The sequence below is a fragment of the Gallus gallus genome, chromosome 1 (genome assembly GCF_016699485.2).
Source record: "Gallus gallus isolate bGalGal1 chromosome 1, bGalGal1.mat.broiler.GRCg7b, whole genome shotgun sequence".
In the NCBI taxonomy this organism is placed as follows: domain Eukaryota; kingdom Metazoa; phylum Chordata; class Aves; order Galliformes; family Phasianidae; genus Gallus; species Gallus gallus.
The window spans coordinates 15,941,192-15,959,636 of record NC_052532.1 but is presented as its reverse complement, the minus strand read 5'-3'; the positions used below and the strand labels follow the sequence as shown (position 1 = coordinate 15,959,636).

Genomic DNA, 18,445 nt, shown 5'->3' with positions numbered 1-18,445 from the left:
CCCCTTCAGTGAACAGGAACACCTACAGCTCCATCACGGTGCTCGTGCTGTGTTTTTTTTGTACTGTGGATGAACAGCAATCTGTTTGTTTCATATGTGTCCCTGGAAATGTTTATCTTAGAGAGAACCAAAGCAGGTTGTTGAAAACAAGTCCACAATCTCTTCTGAAGGCTGTTCCCTGGGAAACAAAGCCTCTGCCTCACTTCTAGACCCAGGGATTCTTACCTGCTGTGAGCAGTCTTTGGGTTCCATGAGTTACAAAGGGCTGTGTAACTCTTCCATATATTGCCAGGATCAGGTCCATGCCTATAGGTGTGCAAAAGACTCCTGGTAGCCCCAGCTCCACTTCTAAGGATTTTAGGATATGGATTTTTTTTTTTTAAATTAGAGAATATTTTCATTGATAAACACTATGAAGTGGAATTAAAGTAAATTTTCTCACTAAATATGTTCTGTTCCTGTGGGTGATGAACATTGGGGTGACACAGCTGGGAGGGGTTGGGCAGACCCAAAGCCTGCCCGACCTTCCCAAAACCTGGGGAAAATGGTTCCAGAGGATCAGCAGTCTTTAACTCTTCTCAGGAAGAAATGATGCTTTGGGAAGTGAAAGATGGGCATATCCCTGAGAAACATGAAAGTAGAAATCCATGAAGATTTATCTGGAACACTTCACAACATTGCTTCATTTGTTGTTTCCTTCAGGAAATGCAGTTCGCCATTGTAACATTGAGAAGGGCTGGCTGCCTCCCGAGCTTTTCAACTGTACCACCAACACTTTTGTGGATCTAAAAGTCATGGTAAGCTGCATTTTCTTGTATTTACTATGACCCACCTGTCAGGACACAGCAGTGTTTGCACATAGAGAACACACACCTGGATCATAGCAAAATCTGCAGATAGTTTCTCTAATCTAGTGTAGTCTGGCATATGTACATGTATACTTGCTTACCCAGTAGCCAAGTGTAGAGATATGTACTACAGTGAATGTCCAGTGACTACTTGTGCTGTAGTCCAAATGTCCACTCGATATGAATTGTCGTGTTGTTATTAAATTCGTATGGATATTGGTGGTTGGACTGAATGGTCTTAGAGGTCTTTTCCAACCTTAATGTGACTTGGTGACATTTTTGATTTGCATAGCTGATAATCCAGCACAAAGATCTTTTTTTTCCTGGTGATCCATTGTAGTTTTCCCTTGAACTTGCAGTGGTTACTCTTGATCTTCTTGTTATACCTTGTCTCTGATTGCTCATCTGTTGCTTAATTTGACTCAGCACTAGTAAACATGTTGTTAATATTTACCCTCTATGAGACAGCCCACAGTTTCTGCCTGTATTATATAAATGATGATCAATCAGACTCCAGTTTGAGGCCCCCACACTCCATCCCCCAACTGAGTTCTTGACCCCCTCTCTTCCTCTCTGGACCCTCGTGCTTTTCTGAGGCTGAGTTACATCTTCCACTGAGCTGTCCTATCCACCTTTTCTCAAGACAAGTACCATTTGGATCAAACAACTCCTTGCTGCTGAAGTTCCTTAATTCTCTTTCCTTTTTCTTCATTTTCTTCATGTCTCTGGTTCAGAATGAGAAGTTACACCGCAATGAGACCATACTGGATGGAGACAAGACCATACAGATTGTGAGGGTGCTACAAAACGCCACCAAATACACACACAGCATGTATGGCAATGATGTGAGGACAGCTTATCAGATGATGATCCGGGTCCTACGGTATGAAAGCCAGCAGCAAGGGTTTGACCTGGCAGCAACGAGAGACGTGGAGTTCAATGAGGTAGGAGAGATACTGCATACTGTGTTGGGACTCTGCAGTTCTCCTGGGAAGTTTTTTGGCAACTGAATTTGTCTTTGACCACGGAGGAGTGAATATGATGCAGCTGCTCTAATCTCTTTCACGAATGAGTCAATCTTTTCACTTTAGAATGGGAGGCTGGCTGTACATATTTGTGTGCGTGTAGATGTGCGTGACATATATATGTCATAGAAAGCATTGTTAAAATAAATAGTATCATACTAGCATCCAAAAGTAAAATTCCTCAAACTTAAAGATAATCAAGTGTACTATTCCTGGGTATTACCAACTTTGTTTATTATATTCAGTTATGTTGGAAAACTTGCCTGATTTCATCGTTTTCATTTACATTTGTAGTGATCCCTGAGCCAGCTACTGACTCCAGAGGTATTTTAATAATTCAACTTGGAAACACTTGAACAATAACTATTAAAGAGTTGATACACTGAAAGAAACTCCACACTATATTGAGGTTTTAAGTGATACAGGCACATACAAATATTGGAAATGAGTGCCAGAGGGCTTCTGCTGGTAGGACCATTCATTAAATACCCATTCATTACTAAGGACCTGATCAGATCCAGAGAACAAGCAGTAGCACCCTCCTTGGCAGGGGGAAACATAGCTGTGATGGAAGGATGTGCTTAGGCAGGCTTTCACTTCAGCACAGAGAGCCTCATGCTGCACCACGAAGAAAGGGAGCCATACCACTGCCCCATGAGGTGGGAGCAGAAGGAAGCATGGCTGAGAAAATTCCTCACTGTCTTGTCCAACAGACAATGAAGAACTTCTGAAACATTTAACAGTTTAGAAAAACCTAATTTTAAGAGATGCTGTGTTTTCTTTCCTAAGGAAACCTTCTACTAAAAAACATGTAACTATTGGTTCTGGGCTCAGTGAATCTCCCACTTCAGATCTTGAGAAGGAAGGAAAACCAGGAAAAACTGGGTTTTTTAATGCGTGGTTTGGGAAATAGTGGTTTGGAAATCTCTGCTTTAATATATTATTCCCTTCATTTGGCACTGAAAAGCATACAGATGATGTTTTCAAGAACTCCCTACATATTTTTAGGTTAGGTCAGGAATTTGAAAACTAATCAGTAATGCTCATGAGAAAAAGGAGGTTACATCCTAGGCTGAGGGAGCACAAGAGGAGAAGGAATTTATTCTTATATAGTCTTTGGAGGGAGCCAGAAAAATATAAGCCATCAAAAAACCCATAAATAACATTCTCAGGTAGTGAGGAGGCCTGGTACCAAGTACAGTGCGTGTCTTCTGCTGCTGTGTGTTCCTGGGGAGCCATGTAGTGCTTCTCCTCCCAGATAGCAGCAGTAATAATGGCAGTCTCTTACATTCCAAATAGAAGCTTGCAACTTCAGGGAGTGCTTAGGGAATACAGCACCTTCCCTGTCTGCTTCTAAATTAAGGACTGTGTGTATCCAGGTACTTCCTTCTTCTTTCACAGAGCTTGAAGTGACTAATTCCTACCACCATTTATTCAGATTTTACCTTAATTAATCATTAGGTTTTGACACAGCAGTGTAGCTGATAATTACATTAAGATTGAAAGCTGCTCAGCACCTTTATCATTCAAGTCATTTACCACTGGTTTTTAGCCTTGCTCTTCCATTCTCCTTTAGGATTCCTTTGAATAGGACTAGAGGGAATGGCTTCAAGCTGCACCAGGGAAGATTCAGGCTGGACATTAGGAAATACTACTTCTCTGAAAGGGAGGTCAGGCACTGGAATGGGCTGCCCAGAGAGGTGGTGGAGTCACGAGCCTGGTGGTGTTCAAAGAGCGTTTGGATGTTGTGTTGAGGGACATGGTTTAGTGAGAACCATTGGTGAAGGGTGAATGGTTGGACTGGATGATCCTGCGGGTCTTTTCCGACCTTAGCAATTCTATGATTCTATGATTTTATGAATATTCTCATGATAAAGTGCAGAAGCAGCAGGTCCTCATCTAAGACCTTTTTTTCAACACCATTTGAAAAAACATAAACATGGGAGGAAAACAGCAGCGTGTATTAACTTTTCTTATGTGTATATACAATTTTCTATATGCAAGCTAATATTTGCTTGTGTTATTTGCATGCTTCACCAAGCAAGTTGCCATAGTTATCAGCTACATTAAAAAACAAATAAGAAAAGAGGAGCAAACGTATTTATATCTGTGACTTTCTTTTGGCTTTAGCATATCACATTCTTCATCCTTCATCACATCCTAGATGAGCTCTTTAGTATACGTAACAAGCACTCTGCCTTTCTTCTCACATCTCTCAGAGACAAAGAAAATGGGTACGAACTGGAACACAAAGTCAGTGAGCACAAACTGGAACACAGAGGTGCCATGTGAACATCAAATAACACTTCTGTGCTATGCAGGTGGCTGAGCACTGGCACAGCTGCCCGGAGGCTGTGGATCTCCTCTCTGGAGATCTCCAGAAGCTGCCTGGCCGTGTCCCTGGGCACCCTGCTTCGAGAGTCCGTGCTGGGGCAGGGGTTGGGCACAGGGACACAGAGGGCTCTGCCAGCCTCAGCCATGCTGTGTTTCTGTGGAATATGGTTAGATTTTCCTTCTCCATTTTCTTGATGTTTCCTGTGTTACAGAGGAGTTAAAAATAGGTAGTTATCTTACAGCCTCCATTTTTTTTTCTCACTTTGCTCATAAAAAGTGTGAAGGGCATTCCTTCATGTAATATATACATATATATGTATGTATTCAGGGTCAGTAACTGGTGAACATACATTCATAAGGCTTTAGAAGAATGTCTACAATAAAATACTTAATTTTGCACTCCCCTGAGGCAGTAATGGCAATCATTTAAAATATTTGTCACTTGAAATCCAGGGCTCTTTTTGCCTCATAATTTAGACTTGTCCTTTGCTTCTCAGAATATTATCAAAGTGGGTAGTGCCCTGCTGGATCCCAACAACAAGGAGCAGTGGGAACAGATTCAGCGAACGGAGGGTGGCACAGCTCATCTCCTAAGGCACTACGAGGATTATTTCAACAACGTGGCCCAGAACATGAAGAAAACCTACATGAGACCTTTTGTCATTGTTGCTGCTAACATGAGTGAGTACCTGTGTTGAAAACTGCTGCTTTGTATCAGTGCTTTAAAAGTGTGTAAGATAGAGGTGCTAACTATTGCTTTTAATAATACCTACTTAGAAACACAAGATATGTGTTGTCTAACCTATTCAGTGCATTCATTTTGAGTCAGTTGGACTTTGATCCTAATTGCCATGGAGGCCTCCTGGGAGATTTCTAACCTGCTTTCCCTGTGGGCTGTGCCACGAGTCTGTGTGGCATTTTGTTGCAGCCATAGCCATGTACAGATGATGAGATGGACAAAGTTTGTGAGTAAAGATGATGCCTTTTAAGTCTACCTACTATAGTTGAGTGTATTGTGTCAGGTTTTTGAAAGAATCATCCCACCACCTCCTAAAGAATTACTGATGTGCCAAAATAAAAAAAAAAGCCCTGCTATTGATCATATACCTCTGAATTTCAAATGCTTTACTGCCCTGGAACCTATCCAGAAACTCGTGTCCATATGCTGAAAGGTATTTTCTCAGAATCATCCATCTGAGCCTTCAAACAACCTCCAGCCTTGCAAAATCCATCACCAGAGCAAAATCCTCGGGGTCCACTAAATCCTCTGTGGGTCAAAACTGAGAAGGAAACATCAGATATACCAATACTCTTTCCCTCCCTATCCAAGTAAATGCCCTCTCTAACAGAGAGCAGTTCCTGTGCTTTTAGGACTGTAATGTACTTCACTGATGTCACCACAGTACACATGCAGCTGAAGAATGGAAACCATGCCATGGTTGTCTTCTTTCCTCTTTTTGTTCTTGTCCTCTGTCTCTTTCATTTTCTCCCCAGGTCCCAGCAAGAGGTGACAGCCCTGCTCTGAGCAGGATGTTGGGTGACCTCCAGGGGTCCCTCACAAGCAGCATTTCAGTGGCTCTGCAGTTCTGTTTCTTCCTCTCACTAGTGATATGAATTATTATCAACCTGAGCTTATGTTTTCAGACCTGAAGAAGGGCTTAGGAGCCTAAAAGCCTGCTTGTTTTTCCCAACTGTGCCAGCTGTTGTAAGAAGTATATTCGCCTCTGCCTACTGACCTTTTGCTGAGGGCTTCATGCCCACAGTTGCATGGAGAGTTCAGTATGAGAAACTCTGGCTTCCAGAGGAAAGCAAAGGCATGAGGCATTCAGGATTTGTTGTGATAGAACAAAGGGAAATAGTTTCAAGCTTAAAGAGGGTAGATTTATGTTAGATATAAAGAAGTCTTTTATAGTGAGGGTGATGAGGCACTAGAAGAGGTTGCCCAGAGTTGTGGTGGATGCCCCATCCATGGAAACTTTGAAGGCAAGGCTGGGTCAGGCCCTGGGCAACCTGACATAGCTGTGCTGTCCCTGTTCTTTGCAGGGGAGTTGGACTAGATAATTCTTAAGGGTCCCTTCCAACTCTAAGGATTCTGTGATTCTACGAAGTCCTCCATCGGCTCCAGTGGAGAAAGATTGTTGTTGAACTGAGCCAAACCAAAATACTTTTGATTCTCTTTAATAGACCAAAGCTAAAGTTTTCCTTTTGATTTAGGAATATCAGAATCGAAACATTTTTATCTCCACAGTCAGAAAACTGTACGTACAGTGTTACAACTAAGATGAAAACAAAGCCCAGAATTCTTTGCAGGTTGTAAACCCTGATTTTTCAGACCAGCTCTTCCTGACTAAAAAGTCAAGAACTTGGGAGGGATGAGGCAGCTGTGCTGAAAGGAGTCTGTTTTCTTTTGAACAGTTTTTCCAGGTGATCATGGTGTTAATGGAGTTTCCTAATGGTTCGCCTGGGAGTTATTTAGTGGCTGGAAAAGGAATGGGAATTTGCAGATCTTAACTTGGATATTTCTTCATATAGAAACTTGCTGCAGATCACAGCTTTCAGTGCAGGGTTCCCCCCAGGACTTCCAGCTTCTCACTTTTATTATAACATCTAAATTGGCACTCAGTGACTTTTCATAAATGGGAAAGTTCAAGCCAACTCAGCTGCTTTTAAATATTTTGGCAGTCAGACAGCAGGCAGAGCTGATGAGGTGAGCCAGGGAGTAACTGTTAGCACAGAGGGAAGAGAGCTAGAGGACTGGGGAGTATTCCTGGGTAAAATCCAGGTTATTTTCTTTAAAATGCAACTTCAGCTAAGCTGATAGAGAAAATACATATTTCTGAAGCAGCAGGTTTGGCCGTCCCTACAGAGGCAAGTCTGAAATTGGAACACACCACTTTTATTTCCCAAGTATGTGGTACTGTTTTCCCAGTGTGAAATACTGCGTTGCGAATGCCTTTCCATTGCCTTTGCAGTCCCTATAAACGTGTGATTTCCTAACTGTATCAGTGCTGAAACACAGACTTTTAGTTGCCATTTAAGCAATTAGATTTGACTTTGTATTCATAGAAGCATAGAACTGCTCAGATTGGAAAAGACCTTCCAGATCGTCAAGTCCAACCGCAACCTAACCATCCTACCCTACCATCCCTAACAATTAGAGGGGTTAAATCTCTCCTCTGTGTTGTGCAGACGTTTTAACCATCCAGTCATGTTTTGTATATTTCAATATTATATTTGAATGAATGAAACTTAATTTGATGGGAAACTTTTTTTCTCCAGTTATTGCCGTTGACATCTTTGACAAGTCTAATTTTACGGGAGCTAGAATACCACGATTTCATGAGATTAAGGAGGATTATCCGAAAGATCTGGAGTCATCTGTTATCTTCCCAGATACTCTGTTCAGACCTTCAGACAGGAAAGGTAAAAACCGCTGACATTTGGAGGGAAGTTTTGACTCACTCCCAAGGCCGTGTGATTGATCCTTGTGAAGCAGAACAGTACTAGGGTGAGAGCGCGGTGATCACCTGCACAAGCAAGCATTATTTTGGGTTGGAGCAGCTGTGCATACCTCAGAGGCCTTCTGCCTGCCGGGGGCTGTGTAACTAACTGGCTGTACCTGTCTGTCAGGTCCCTCAATCCTGTGTCACCCAGAGAAGTGTGCTGTTCCCACCAAGCTGTTCCCCTGCGGCCACCCTCTCCTGGGCCCTGCAGGGATGGAAGGAGGGCATGTGGGAGGTGGGGATCCCAGTCCCGTTGCAGCCAGAGACCTGGGCCTTGAAAGGCCTTGAGCTGGGCGGGGAAATGGGTGGCACATTGTGGAGTCCATGGGCCTGTCATAGCTCTGGTGTACCCTGAGATGGGTGAGAGGACACCACGACTTACCTTAAGCAAGGGCTGAGAGAGTAAATTAGACGCAAACTATACAAATACTGTGACTGAATGTCTTTGGAATGGGGAAATAGTAACACTTTTGAAAATAATACGCAGTAACTAATAAGCTTGTGCATCTCCCTGTATGGCTGTTTCCTCAGAAATAAGACACCTGCTTGTTCCTTATGTCTTTTCTCTAAGGATGAAGGGAATGTGAATGTTGAGAAATACTTGCCAAAATTGGAAGCTCACTATGTGAAAGAATGAGCATACAGATTCCTGTGTGACCAATTGTACTCACAGCTATCTCCAGCTTTGCCATAAATGCATGCAAAGTAATAACATGGATATTGTTTTAAATTTCTCCTTAGATCATGCACAGATTATTTATGCACTTATGGATCCACTAGCTTAGAAATTCCTTATTTTCTAGCTGGACTAAATGGTTATTCATGATTCAGTGGTTATTTACTTATCAGTTTTATAACTGAAATGTGCTAGAACTTCATTAAAAATGTTTCACTAGAAGCATGCTCAGTGCTGTGAACTTAGCGCAACAGAAATATTTCTGCATCTTTGCGAAGCAAAATCACCAGTTTAAATAGCTTTAATGTTGCGTGGAAATAGTATAATATTTGTATTAATTCCTCAGCAGTGCCTACGATGAGGCCTTCAAATCAAAAATTATCCTCTAAGGTGAACAGTGATGCACGAAGCCCTGAGAGTATGTTCACAAAGAGAAGAAAGCGGCACCCCGATGACTCTACCCATCATACTGTTGCCATGGTCATTATATACCGGTCCCTAGGACATCTCCTGCCTGAAAACTATGATCCTGACCGAAGAAGCCTAAGGTGAGAGTTCAACCTGTCTATGAATTGTGCAGATCCCTTTCCACAGGCTTCTTCCGTGCAGGGGAGGCAGAGCTCTTTTATACCAAATAAACGTCATCTGCACTACAGTTGCCACTGCAGTGCTGTCTCTTGTACTCCTCTGGCACACTGTGGGTGAATAACTGCAAGAGTAGAGCCAACAGGCCTTGGAAGCTCAGCTGTGTGGAAGGCTGGTGGTACATCTGCCTCATGTTCTGAGTTGAATCTACTGGAAATCTTCTATCTGCTTAATCTGTGCTTTGCATTTTAACATCTAGATCATTTTTTTGTGGTTTTTCTCCTTCTGCAGGTTACCAAATCGCCCAATTATTAATACACCTGTGGTGAGCACAGCCGTTCACAGTGACGGGGAGCTTCCTCCCAATCTGGTGGAAAAGCCCATCATAGTGGAGTATACCATGCTGGAAACAGAGGAGAGAACAAAGCCTGTCTGTGTCTTCTGGAATCACTCCATCATGTATGTCTCTGCCTTCTTTAGGGCTGTGCATGGCAGCTGTTTTGGTAGCAGAGAACTAGGAGGATAATTCTGGAGGGAGAACCTTTTTCACTCAGTTTACTCAACTGGCATATAGTCCCTGGTGGAGCCAAATACTCACTTCCCATTAACCTGAGAACAATAAAAAATAATCATCATAACTCTTCAAACAAATGCCTAGCCTTGTGGTTTCTAACAGATACAGTGCCACCGTGTCTTTCTGCAGTATTATCCAAGAGTAACAAATCTCACAATCTCCATCTGTTTGCCCATTCTTTTTGCCTGCACATGTACAACTAGACGAATGTAATCTAGCTGTAGTGCCTGGATTTGTGATTCACCTGAGGTCTCTTAGTCAGGACTCTCATTGCCCCATGTCCCCTTCTTAGGAGTGCATCTCCAGGAGACTGTTCAGTTATTTTATGGGCTGCATCTTCTCCATCATGTGCTAGTGACTGTGGACAGAGTGCAAGGCAAGCAGGCAGCAATGGCTGATGCCTCAGACAGAGCTAGTGTAAAAAATAAATAAAAAAGCTAATGTTGGTAAAAAAGGAGATAAAATGTTAGGACTGTAAATCTCAGAAATCATTTTTGAATCAGAAGTCAACTCAAGGAAAGTGGCACTGATAAGAAGCAACTTACCTTTCCTTTTACCATCTATTATATATCTTTTTTCATTTGTTTTAGTGAAAAAAATGGAGGGAAAGAAATACCTTCTTTGGGACCTTAGGCCTCTTGCTGTTGTTTGTAAGCAGGCAGGACAGGACAGCAAGCATAAACAGAGTGAATCTAGGAGGAAAGTATGAGGGAGAAGATGAAATATTAAAATATGGTTAATTTAGGTATCACGCATTAAGTGAAGTTAAAAATACAGACATAATTAGTGAAGATCAGAAATAATTGAAGAATTTTGTATACTCGTGTCTTTTGTTGAGGTGTACGGGATTGTAGAAGCAGCACAGTCCTGCTGGAGATACTTCTGGAGTGTTGATAAAATAAAAGAAAAATATTGAGAGAGAGAGCAATCCTTGATGATCCTTGAGGTCCCTTCCAGCCCGAGCCATTCTATAATAGCTACATGTTCATCAAGTTAAGATTTCATTACATTTTAAGTATTACATGTATAACCATGAAACTGGGTACATAGTAAAAGGATGGTATTGTCAGCCTGCAGTTAGAGGAATAGCTGTTAATCATTTTATACCTACCCCAAAACTCCAGTAAACCTATGGAAAAATCCACTGAAAGGTAATATCCTGTGTTGGAAATAGAAGAGCAAGCTAACCTAGGAAATGTTTGCCTCCTAGTCAAAAGCTTATGGAGATTATATCATTAAAAGGATCGAGGAGGCAAACAGAAATCTATTTTGTTAGCAATAATAAACTGCTTCACTTGCCTGCTTGTAAAGTAGTCTGAGATTGTATCAGCACAAAGGTTAGATAAGCAATTTCTTGATGTGCTATTTGCATCTACATACAGATGATTCTGCCAATCGTGAGGAAATGGCAAGTCCCTTTTTCATAAATTTTTAAACATTGCATGGGCTTGAATAACTCATTAGCTCTGACGTGATTCATCCATTTGCTATTTGCTGGCAACTTCAGTGGCATTGTTGTCTGTTACATTTTCCTACAGCCACAATTATAAAGGAGCTGGTAAACATAATGAAAGAGTATTTCTAAAATTTTCCAAGAGAAAAGGATATTAAAACTATTCAACAGACGTTTCATTACTGAATGTAAAAGATCACCTGTGTAATCTCTTGAAGAGAAAAACTCTTTTCAATAATTACAAAAGAATTCGTATTACTCATTAATGTCAGGATAGAATAATTAGTATAGACACAAAATCTCTTCTGAAGTTAGACAAGGCTAAATAGGGTAGAATTTTTAGGGGATCAGTTCCTCCATGATGTTAATACAAGGCATTTCCTGATATTAAATGTTATCTCCTGTTTTTAACTTCTCTTGTCTACTTTCTAGAGGAATGTTGGGATGAAATCGTATTTCTGCTGAAATATATTTCACATAAGAGCTTTACTAAGTGTAGGGAAGTAGAGATGGCTGAAAAACATGTCTCTGTGGTTTTGGTATTTTTTTTACCTCATACGCTTGCTATGGCCAGTTTGCTCTGTGCAATCACTTCCCCATATTGTTTGTATGATCACTGACACAAACTGAGGACTTTTAAGAATTATTTTTAACTCAGAACAGGTCGTTGCAAAGCCGCAACAGCTGGCGAGCAATACTTCAACTCAAGGCTTTTTAAGTCAGTTATATTGTCAGGAAGGTGACCGCAATAAATATTTCTGTCTTGGTACATGCAGTCCCCTCTGTTTGTGGAGTGAGAGCTGTCTTGGAGAGCAGTGGAAGCAAGAGGTGAGGGTGAGATCTGAGGATGGCTCCCATAGATGCCTTTTTTCCCTGCAGGATTGGCGGAACAGGTGCCTGGTCTTCCAGAGGGTGTGAGCTGTTTTCCAGAAACCAGAGCCATATCGCCTGCCAGTGCAACCATTTGACCAGCTTTGCTGTTTTGATGGACATTTCAAAACGGGAGGTGGGTGATCCCAGTCTTGTGCCTCAGTGGGATGGGATTTGGTCTTCAGGGGCCTTCAAGGAGCTTTGGAGCTAACTGGTTGTTGCATGACATAGCCAGCAATGCATGTCTGTGGTAGCCTGTGCTGCAGAAGGCCATGCAGAGAAGGGAATGAAACGAGGATTATAGATACATATTAGTTGTGGCACCACGTGATTTTGGGTATATGTAGAACTACAATAGCAGGAACAAGGACATAAGCTCCTCAGGTTTTTTAGCATTTCAAGACAGTCTCAAGAGGGAAAATCCAGCCTGAAATACACTAAGCTTCCCACTTAGCTCCCTGCTCCTTCTGGATGCTGCCCATGCATGCTCAAAATGTTGAGTGACTCAAGGGGTGGCATCACCCACTCCTCTTGGCTTGAAGCAAATCTGTGCACTGATTCAGTAATAGTGAAAGCATTGACTGTTCGAGCAGTAGGTCTGATTGGAAGAAAATAAAGGAAAAACTCAGAAGTTCTGTCAATCTCTCTTCCTGCAGAATGGGGAGGTACTTCCTCTGAAGATTGTCACGTACACAACTGTTTCCATCTCATTGGTGGCTTTGCTGATTACCTTCATCCTGCTGGTTCTGATCCGCACGCTGCGGTCCAACTTGCACAGCATCCACAAGAACCTGGTGGCTGCCCTTTTCTTCTCCGAGCTCGTCTTCCTCATTGGAATCAACCAAACTGAAAACCCGGTAAGAGTTACTTCATCCTTACTGCTACAGCTGTCAGAATTTAAATCGGGCTCATTCTGTGACTTTTATCTGCTCATCTGTTCCACTTTCTCTTCTTTTTTTACTTCTGCTTGGCCTAAATGTTGTTTAAATGTCAGACTGAATGTATTCTTTTGTATTTTTACGATGAATAGCAATGCTAGGAAATAGATTTGTATGTTATTGTCAAAAAAAATGACAGCAGTCATGTTGAAGGCTCATCCCAGGAACTGAATCCTGAATTCCACTTTCTTCCTTCCTTTCCATCATTAGGCATTCTGTCTTGCTTTGTCTGTTCAGTAGGAGGCTCTCCGTTTTCTCCTGCAGCAGGTACCTCATGAGCCCAAATGGCTTTTGGTGTTGGCGGGTACCATATCGGCAGTGCAGTACTGTGCAGGTGTTCGGTGCATGTTGCATACCTGCCATGGCTGTTCTGAAGAAGCCACTTGCCAGGCATGGGACAGCTTGTCACATTCAAGGATCAGTAGGAAACCTGTCACTTTGCTTTGTGCTCTCCAGCCACAGTGACCCCTGGCTTCAGTTCATTATACCTGTTGCCAAAGCTTGGTGCATACGCCTCCAGCATTGTGCACGTCAAGAAACATAAGCCATGAATGGACTGAGTGTGAAATTCACAGTATATGTGTGCTGTGTCTAGAACTTCATTGCAATTTTAGCTCTGTAGCATTATATGTAATATTGCTCTTAATTCTTAGTAGCACTCATCTCGAAAGTCATGGTTGCCATGCAGACAGGTGGGAGACAAACAGGAATGTGGTCCAAGCTTCTCATCCTCCTTTACCAAATAGAGAGCAGACAGATGTGCAATGAGATGCAATAAAAAGTTTGTCCTTAGCATATATAAAGAATATTCCGAATTTTAGCATAAGGATTATCTGAACACCCTAAAGAAAATGTATCTTCTAGAAATCCTTCTTGTACATTTCATGTTTTAATCTAAATCTTGAAAAGAAAGGCCTTTCATTGTTTAAAGAGGGGCTGTAAGAAAGAAGGGTACAGACTCTTTAGTAGAGCCTGTTGTGAGAAGACAAAGGGAAATGGTTTCAAACTAAAAGAGGGGAGATTTAGATTGGGTGTAAAAAAGAAGTTTTTTACAATAAGAGTAGTGAGGCACTGGAACAGGTTGCCCAGAGAGGGGGTGGAAGCCCATTCCTGGAGACACTCAAGGTCATGCTGGACAGGGCTCTGAGCACCTGCTGTAGCTGTAGGCATCCCTGTCCATTGCAGGGGAGTTGAACTAGATGAACTTTAAAGGTTCCTTTCAATTCAAATGATTCTATGATTCTGTGCTATCAGGTTTTGTCTAATTTCAGCTTCTGGTAACCGGATGCTGTTGAGACCTTGTCATAACAACTTTGAAAGGCATCTTGACTTCCCTAGAATCCTGTATTCAACAGTATTTCAGTTGGAAAACTAAGTAAAAGTGAACAGCTTAACTTCCTCAGTTTCTAAGATTCGTATCACTCTGATGCCTTTTTTCAGGGCTTTCTTCCACCATTTTACCTTTTGGAAAATTGTCGGTGCTAAACTGGACAGAACTTTCCATCTCACAGTGCCACTTCCAGTCCCATATTCTGATCTTCCCCTCTGTCTGAACTCCGGTCCCTTAGCTGCTGTTGCAGGGAGGTCTTTCACGGTGACCTGCCCTCAGATACGGGCTCACATCATGTGTGACCTGCATTGTCTTTGTCTCATAATATATGAGTTTGCATATTAAAATAGCTATTTCTTCACATGAACTCACCTGGCCAATTGATCCACAGCATTCTGTTTAACGTGACCTTTCTCATGCCTTCTTGGGCACAGCACTCATTTTTCACTGTATTTCACTAGCAGGGAGTTTACATGCTTTCAGTTCTCTGACATGAATACTGTGGAGCAGAGGGACGAGCCTAAGTGTCTGCAGCACCTTACAAAACTCAGGTAGTGAGAGATGGCTTCTCATCTCCACATTCCTTTTGCGATATGGAGCACCAAGCGAATCCTTATAAGATCAGCAAAATGGTTCACTTCAGCAACGCCACAACTACTAGTGGTTGTACTTGGCAAGGTTGTTCTCTTCCTCTGCTTCCCATTTTCAGTCTTCCTGTGCTGTTACCAGGGCTCAGTGAAACACCCCAAACCCTTAACCCACTTATGAAAATCTTTTCAGTTGCAGAATGCGTTTCATAGAGCAGGAAGCCGCTCCTTACAGCCTACCCAGTCAATCTGAGGAGGTAGGAGGGTCGTAAGCCATGTCTACTTGAGACAATTATTCATCTGTCTGTATGGAATGAGAGTTGTCGAACGAGTCATGCACTGATGAACATAAAGAGGGAAAGAATGCTGGAGCACAAATAATGCTGCGCTGCTTGGCACCCAGCCTGGCTTTTATGGGTTTCTGTGAATTAACAGTCACATTTCTGGGTGAGGTTTTAATCTTTCCCTGGACAATTGATGGAAAGTGATTTATTTACCTTTTTTTTTCTTACCTAAAAAAGGTAATGTTCAGGGCAAGAGTCTACTCATATACATGTGCCAGTAGAAACAAAAAAAACCCGCTTACATAGAGGGAGGAAAGGCCTTTTATTTGGTGAGACATTTTTTCAGTAACACTTGACATTGTAATAGAGCTGATACAGTAAGTGAATCCAGAAAACTGGCGATCATAATGTAAAATCCTCAGTAAAGTTGAGCAGGGAAGTCTTGAGTTGTGGTTGTGAGCATTATGCCACACAAGAACACTAAAATGTCACACCGAAATCAGAAGGCAGGGACAGTACCACATTAGAATCAAAAGCCCAGTGTAAAATACTTTGAAACAAAAATCACGTGGTTACTCAGAGTGCTCTTAACACAAGCTTATCAACAGATCCTTGGCACAGTCCTTTCCTTTGCTTCTCAAACAAGCAAATGAATAGAGCTAATGGGATGGATTTTGCCTTGGCTGTAGGATGCTTGTGTTCATTCTTATTTTCAGCCGTCAAACTTTTCAGCTGGGAGGAAAACTTGGTTGAAAGATATGGCAAAAATACAGATCTTGGAAGCTCAGAGGGTTCAGAGTGGCCATTTTATCACAAAGTTGACTTCAGCTGCCAGTTTGCCCACCGTAGCTATTTCTCTTAGTCATGTTAACAGCCCCATTTATTTGATTTCCATGGGTCTTCCATTCTTGCTGCTCTCTGACCATAGTATGGTCAAACACTCTCGTTCCTACCTGCTTATTAGTGCAAGTTCCTGAATGCTTTTCATATGATTTCTGTTACTCAATCCCGAGTTACTGCCTTGTCATTATAAATCATGCCAGCTCTTCAGGAGCTTCTTCCTCCTTAGTACTCCTTGCACCTCATCTCCAGCCTTACTGTCAGAGATCCTTATGGCACAGCCCTATAGGAACAAAATGGCATGCTACTCTCACGCAGGAACATAAAATCACATCAAACTGGGTGGTCCTGTAGGGAGCTAGGACTTGGACTCAGTGATCCTTATGGGTCCCTTCCAACTCGAGATATTCTATGATTCTATAAATTTTACCTTTTTGAGAAGAGACGTTTCATTTAACTGGTAAGAAAATGCCTCCAAGAGAGGCTGGACTTCTTTGGCTGAAGGCGACAGATCATTTTTTGCTCATATAAGCATATTCAGTCTTCCTGGACTGAAACCTTTGATTTCTCTCCCCAGAAAGGATGTTTTCAAGGGAAAGAAGGACCTCAGTTGAAAATCTAAAATCTTTCTCGCACTTCCCCTCCACCTTTGCCAAATACAAGTTACTTACAAATACCGCCACAACTCATTGCCTACTTTAAAACAAAGCAAAACTATACCAAAATGGTGCAATTCCATGGAGAGACAGCTCTCTCACTGGGAAGAGCAGAGTAGAGGAAAAACCCATGTGCTGGCCCTTGGTGTGTAAATGGGAGACACCAAGTCAGTGCAGGGATGCGGGTGGCAGTTCTCAAGAGCAGTGTGTTGACTTTGCAACCACACTGCTCTGCTTGATGCAGTTAAACCTGCTGTTGCTGAATTTGATGGAACGGTGTTATACAGGAGGGAGTCATGCACAAGGCTGGGCAGAGGGTCTGCAGCCTCTGCAGGGCATCCCCACCTCCAACTCCACACCAGGAGAAAGAGCCAGGAGCTTTGCCAGCACTGCTCTGCCTGCAAGCAGAAGGAGTTCAGACAGAAGAGCCAAAAGTGTCACCTGGGCATCAAATACACACAGAGAAATGAACCACAGAACACATGGCGAGGGCAAGGGCAGTGACCAAAATCTCATTGAACCAACAGGATAAAGCCAAAGCAGATTCATAGCAGGTGCATAACAATATAGAAAAAATACAGCTTTCACAGTATGCACAACTTTTCTGAATCTCTGGAAAAAAAAAAAAAAAAAACAACCAACAGAAATGTAAATTAATGGCAATGTGTTCTTTCTGCCAAACCCTCCCTATCACACCTCTCTCTAGCTGCACTGGGAGGCCTGTGACTCACCAGGCTGCATATTTCAGAAAAGCAGCTCTAATTTCCTTGCCTTTTCCCTTCTGCAGTTCGTATGTACAGTGATTGCCATCCTCCTGCACTACTTCTACATGAGTACCTTTGCGTGGATGTTCGTGGAGCAGCTCCACATCTACCGGATGTTGACTGAAGTGAGGAACATCAACTTTGGGCACATGAGGTTCTACTACGTCGTTGGCTGGGGCATTCCTGCCATTATCACAGGTACCCTCAACCACTCCACAGAAGCTTTGTTCGCTTTCCCTTCCATCTCCACTGGAAAGTGACCCCACTGAAGATGGGTATGGATGCACTCAGCTACTACTGTCACTTGAGTGTTTTCCTGCACGAGGAGAAGTAGGTGCATTGCGAGTAGTAGAAGTCGCTGGAACTTGGCAGATCTGTGCCCTAAATGTCTGTTGTCCCAGCTAAAGTGATTCTGAGGGTGTTACAGTAACAAAAACTTAGTTGCACCCAGATGAAAGCAGGGCTCTTTTACACTGCTTGGATATAAGCATGTTTTTGTTTGAACAACTTTGTTTATAGTCATCCTAAAGAGTCCAGTGCTGGTAGTCAAATCTGTGTCCGTATCCATGCTGAGATATGGACACAGTCTCTGGCGAAGTGGCTGCAGTGGCTTCAGAAGTAATGCTGCCCATGGAGCACTGCTGTCCTTCCCTGAATGTTCCCACTGCAGTGCCTTCAACCAGCAGTAAATGCTCTCTGAAGGGGATTACAGCAGCTCTGTTTTACTTGGCGTGAAAATGAGCTGGGAATACTCGAGCAGCCTTTTACATCATTTCAGGTAGAAAAGCAATAACTTCCAGTTGAGGAAAACTAATGAAAAGCTGGAGGCAGTAATCTTTTAAACTGTTCCAGGCTGTTCTGCAGGAGCCCATCTATCTCCGCCCTCACCATTCCTATTTTTGCAGTCAGACATTTCCAGTGCTACCCTTAGCACATGGTGCTGCCTTAATGCAGGCAGACAGCTCCTTGGGAAGTGCTTCGCAGAACAGTTGGAGAGGGGTTTTTTGCTTCAACTATTTCAGCATGTATCTGTTGCCATATGGGAAATCAGATCTTCGTCAGACAGTTAACTTTTACTCATTTATTTTTACGGATAACAACATACTGTCAGCAGTGACAGGAATTTACATATCTCTCCAATCAAATAAATAGCTATCAATCATGTACACTTGGAAAAA

The 18,445-nt window shown here is 42.4% G+C and overlaps 1 protein-coding gene across 1 annotated transcript in view; it reads left to right on the top strand.

Moving 5' to 3' along the window:
- The window catches only part of CELSR1 (cadherin EGF LAG seven-pass G-type receptor 1), a 160,228-nt gene that overhangs the window by 124,818 nt on the left and 16,965 nt on the right, over positions 1-18,445 (top strand). The window contains exons 17-25 of the mRNA XM_046915547.1: positions 703-797; positions 1,583-1,792; positions 4,705-4,888; positions 7,487-7,630; positions 8,733-8,934; positions 9,263-9,430; positions 11,878-12,004; positions 12,525-12,725; positions 17,291-17,465. Of these exons, the coding sequence (XP_046771503.1) occupies positions 703-797; positions 1,583-1,792; positions 4,705-4,888; positions 7,487-7,630; positions 8,733-8,934; positions 9,263-9,430; positions 11,878-12,004; positions 12,525-12,725; positions 17,291-17,465 (1,506 nt within the window). The remainder of the gene's footprint in view (positions 1-702; positions 798-1,582; positions 1,793-4,704; positions 4,889-7,486; positions 7,631-8,732; positions 8,935-9,262; positions 9,431-11,877; positions 12,005-12,524; positions 12,726-17,290; positions 17,466-18,445) is intronic.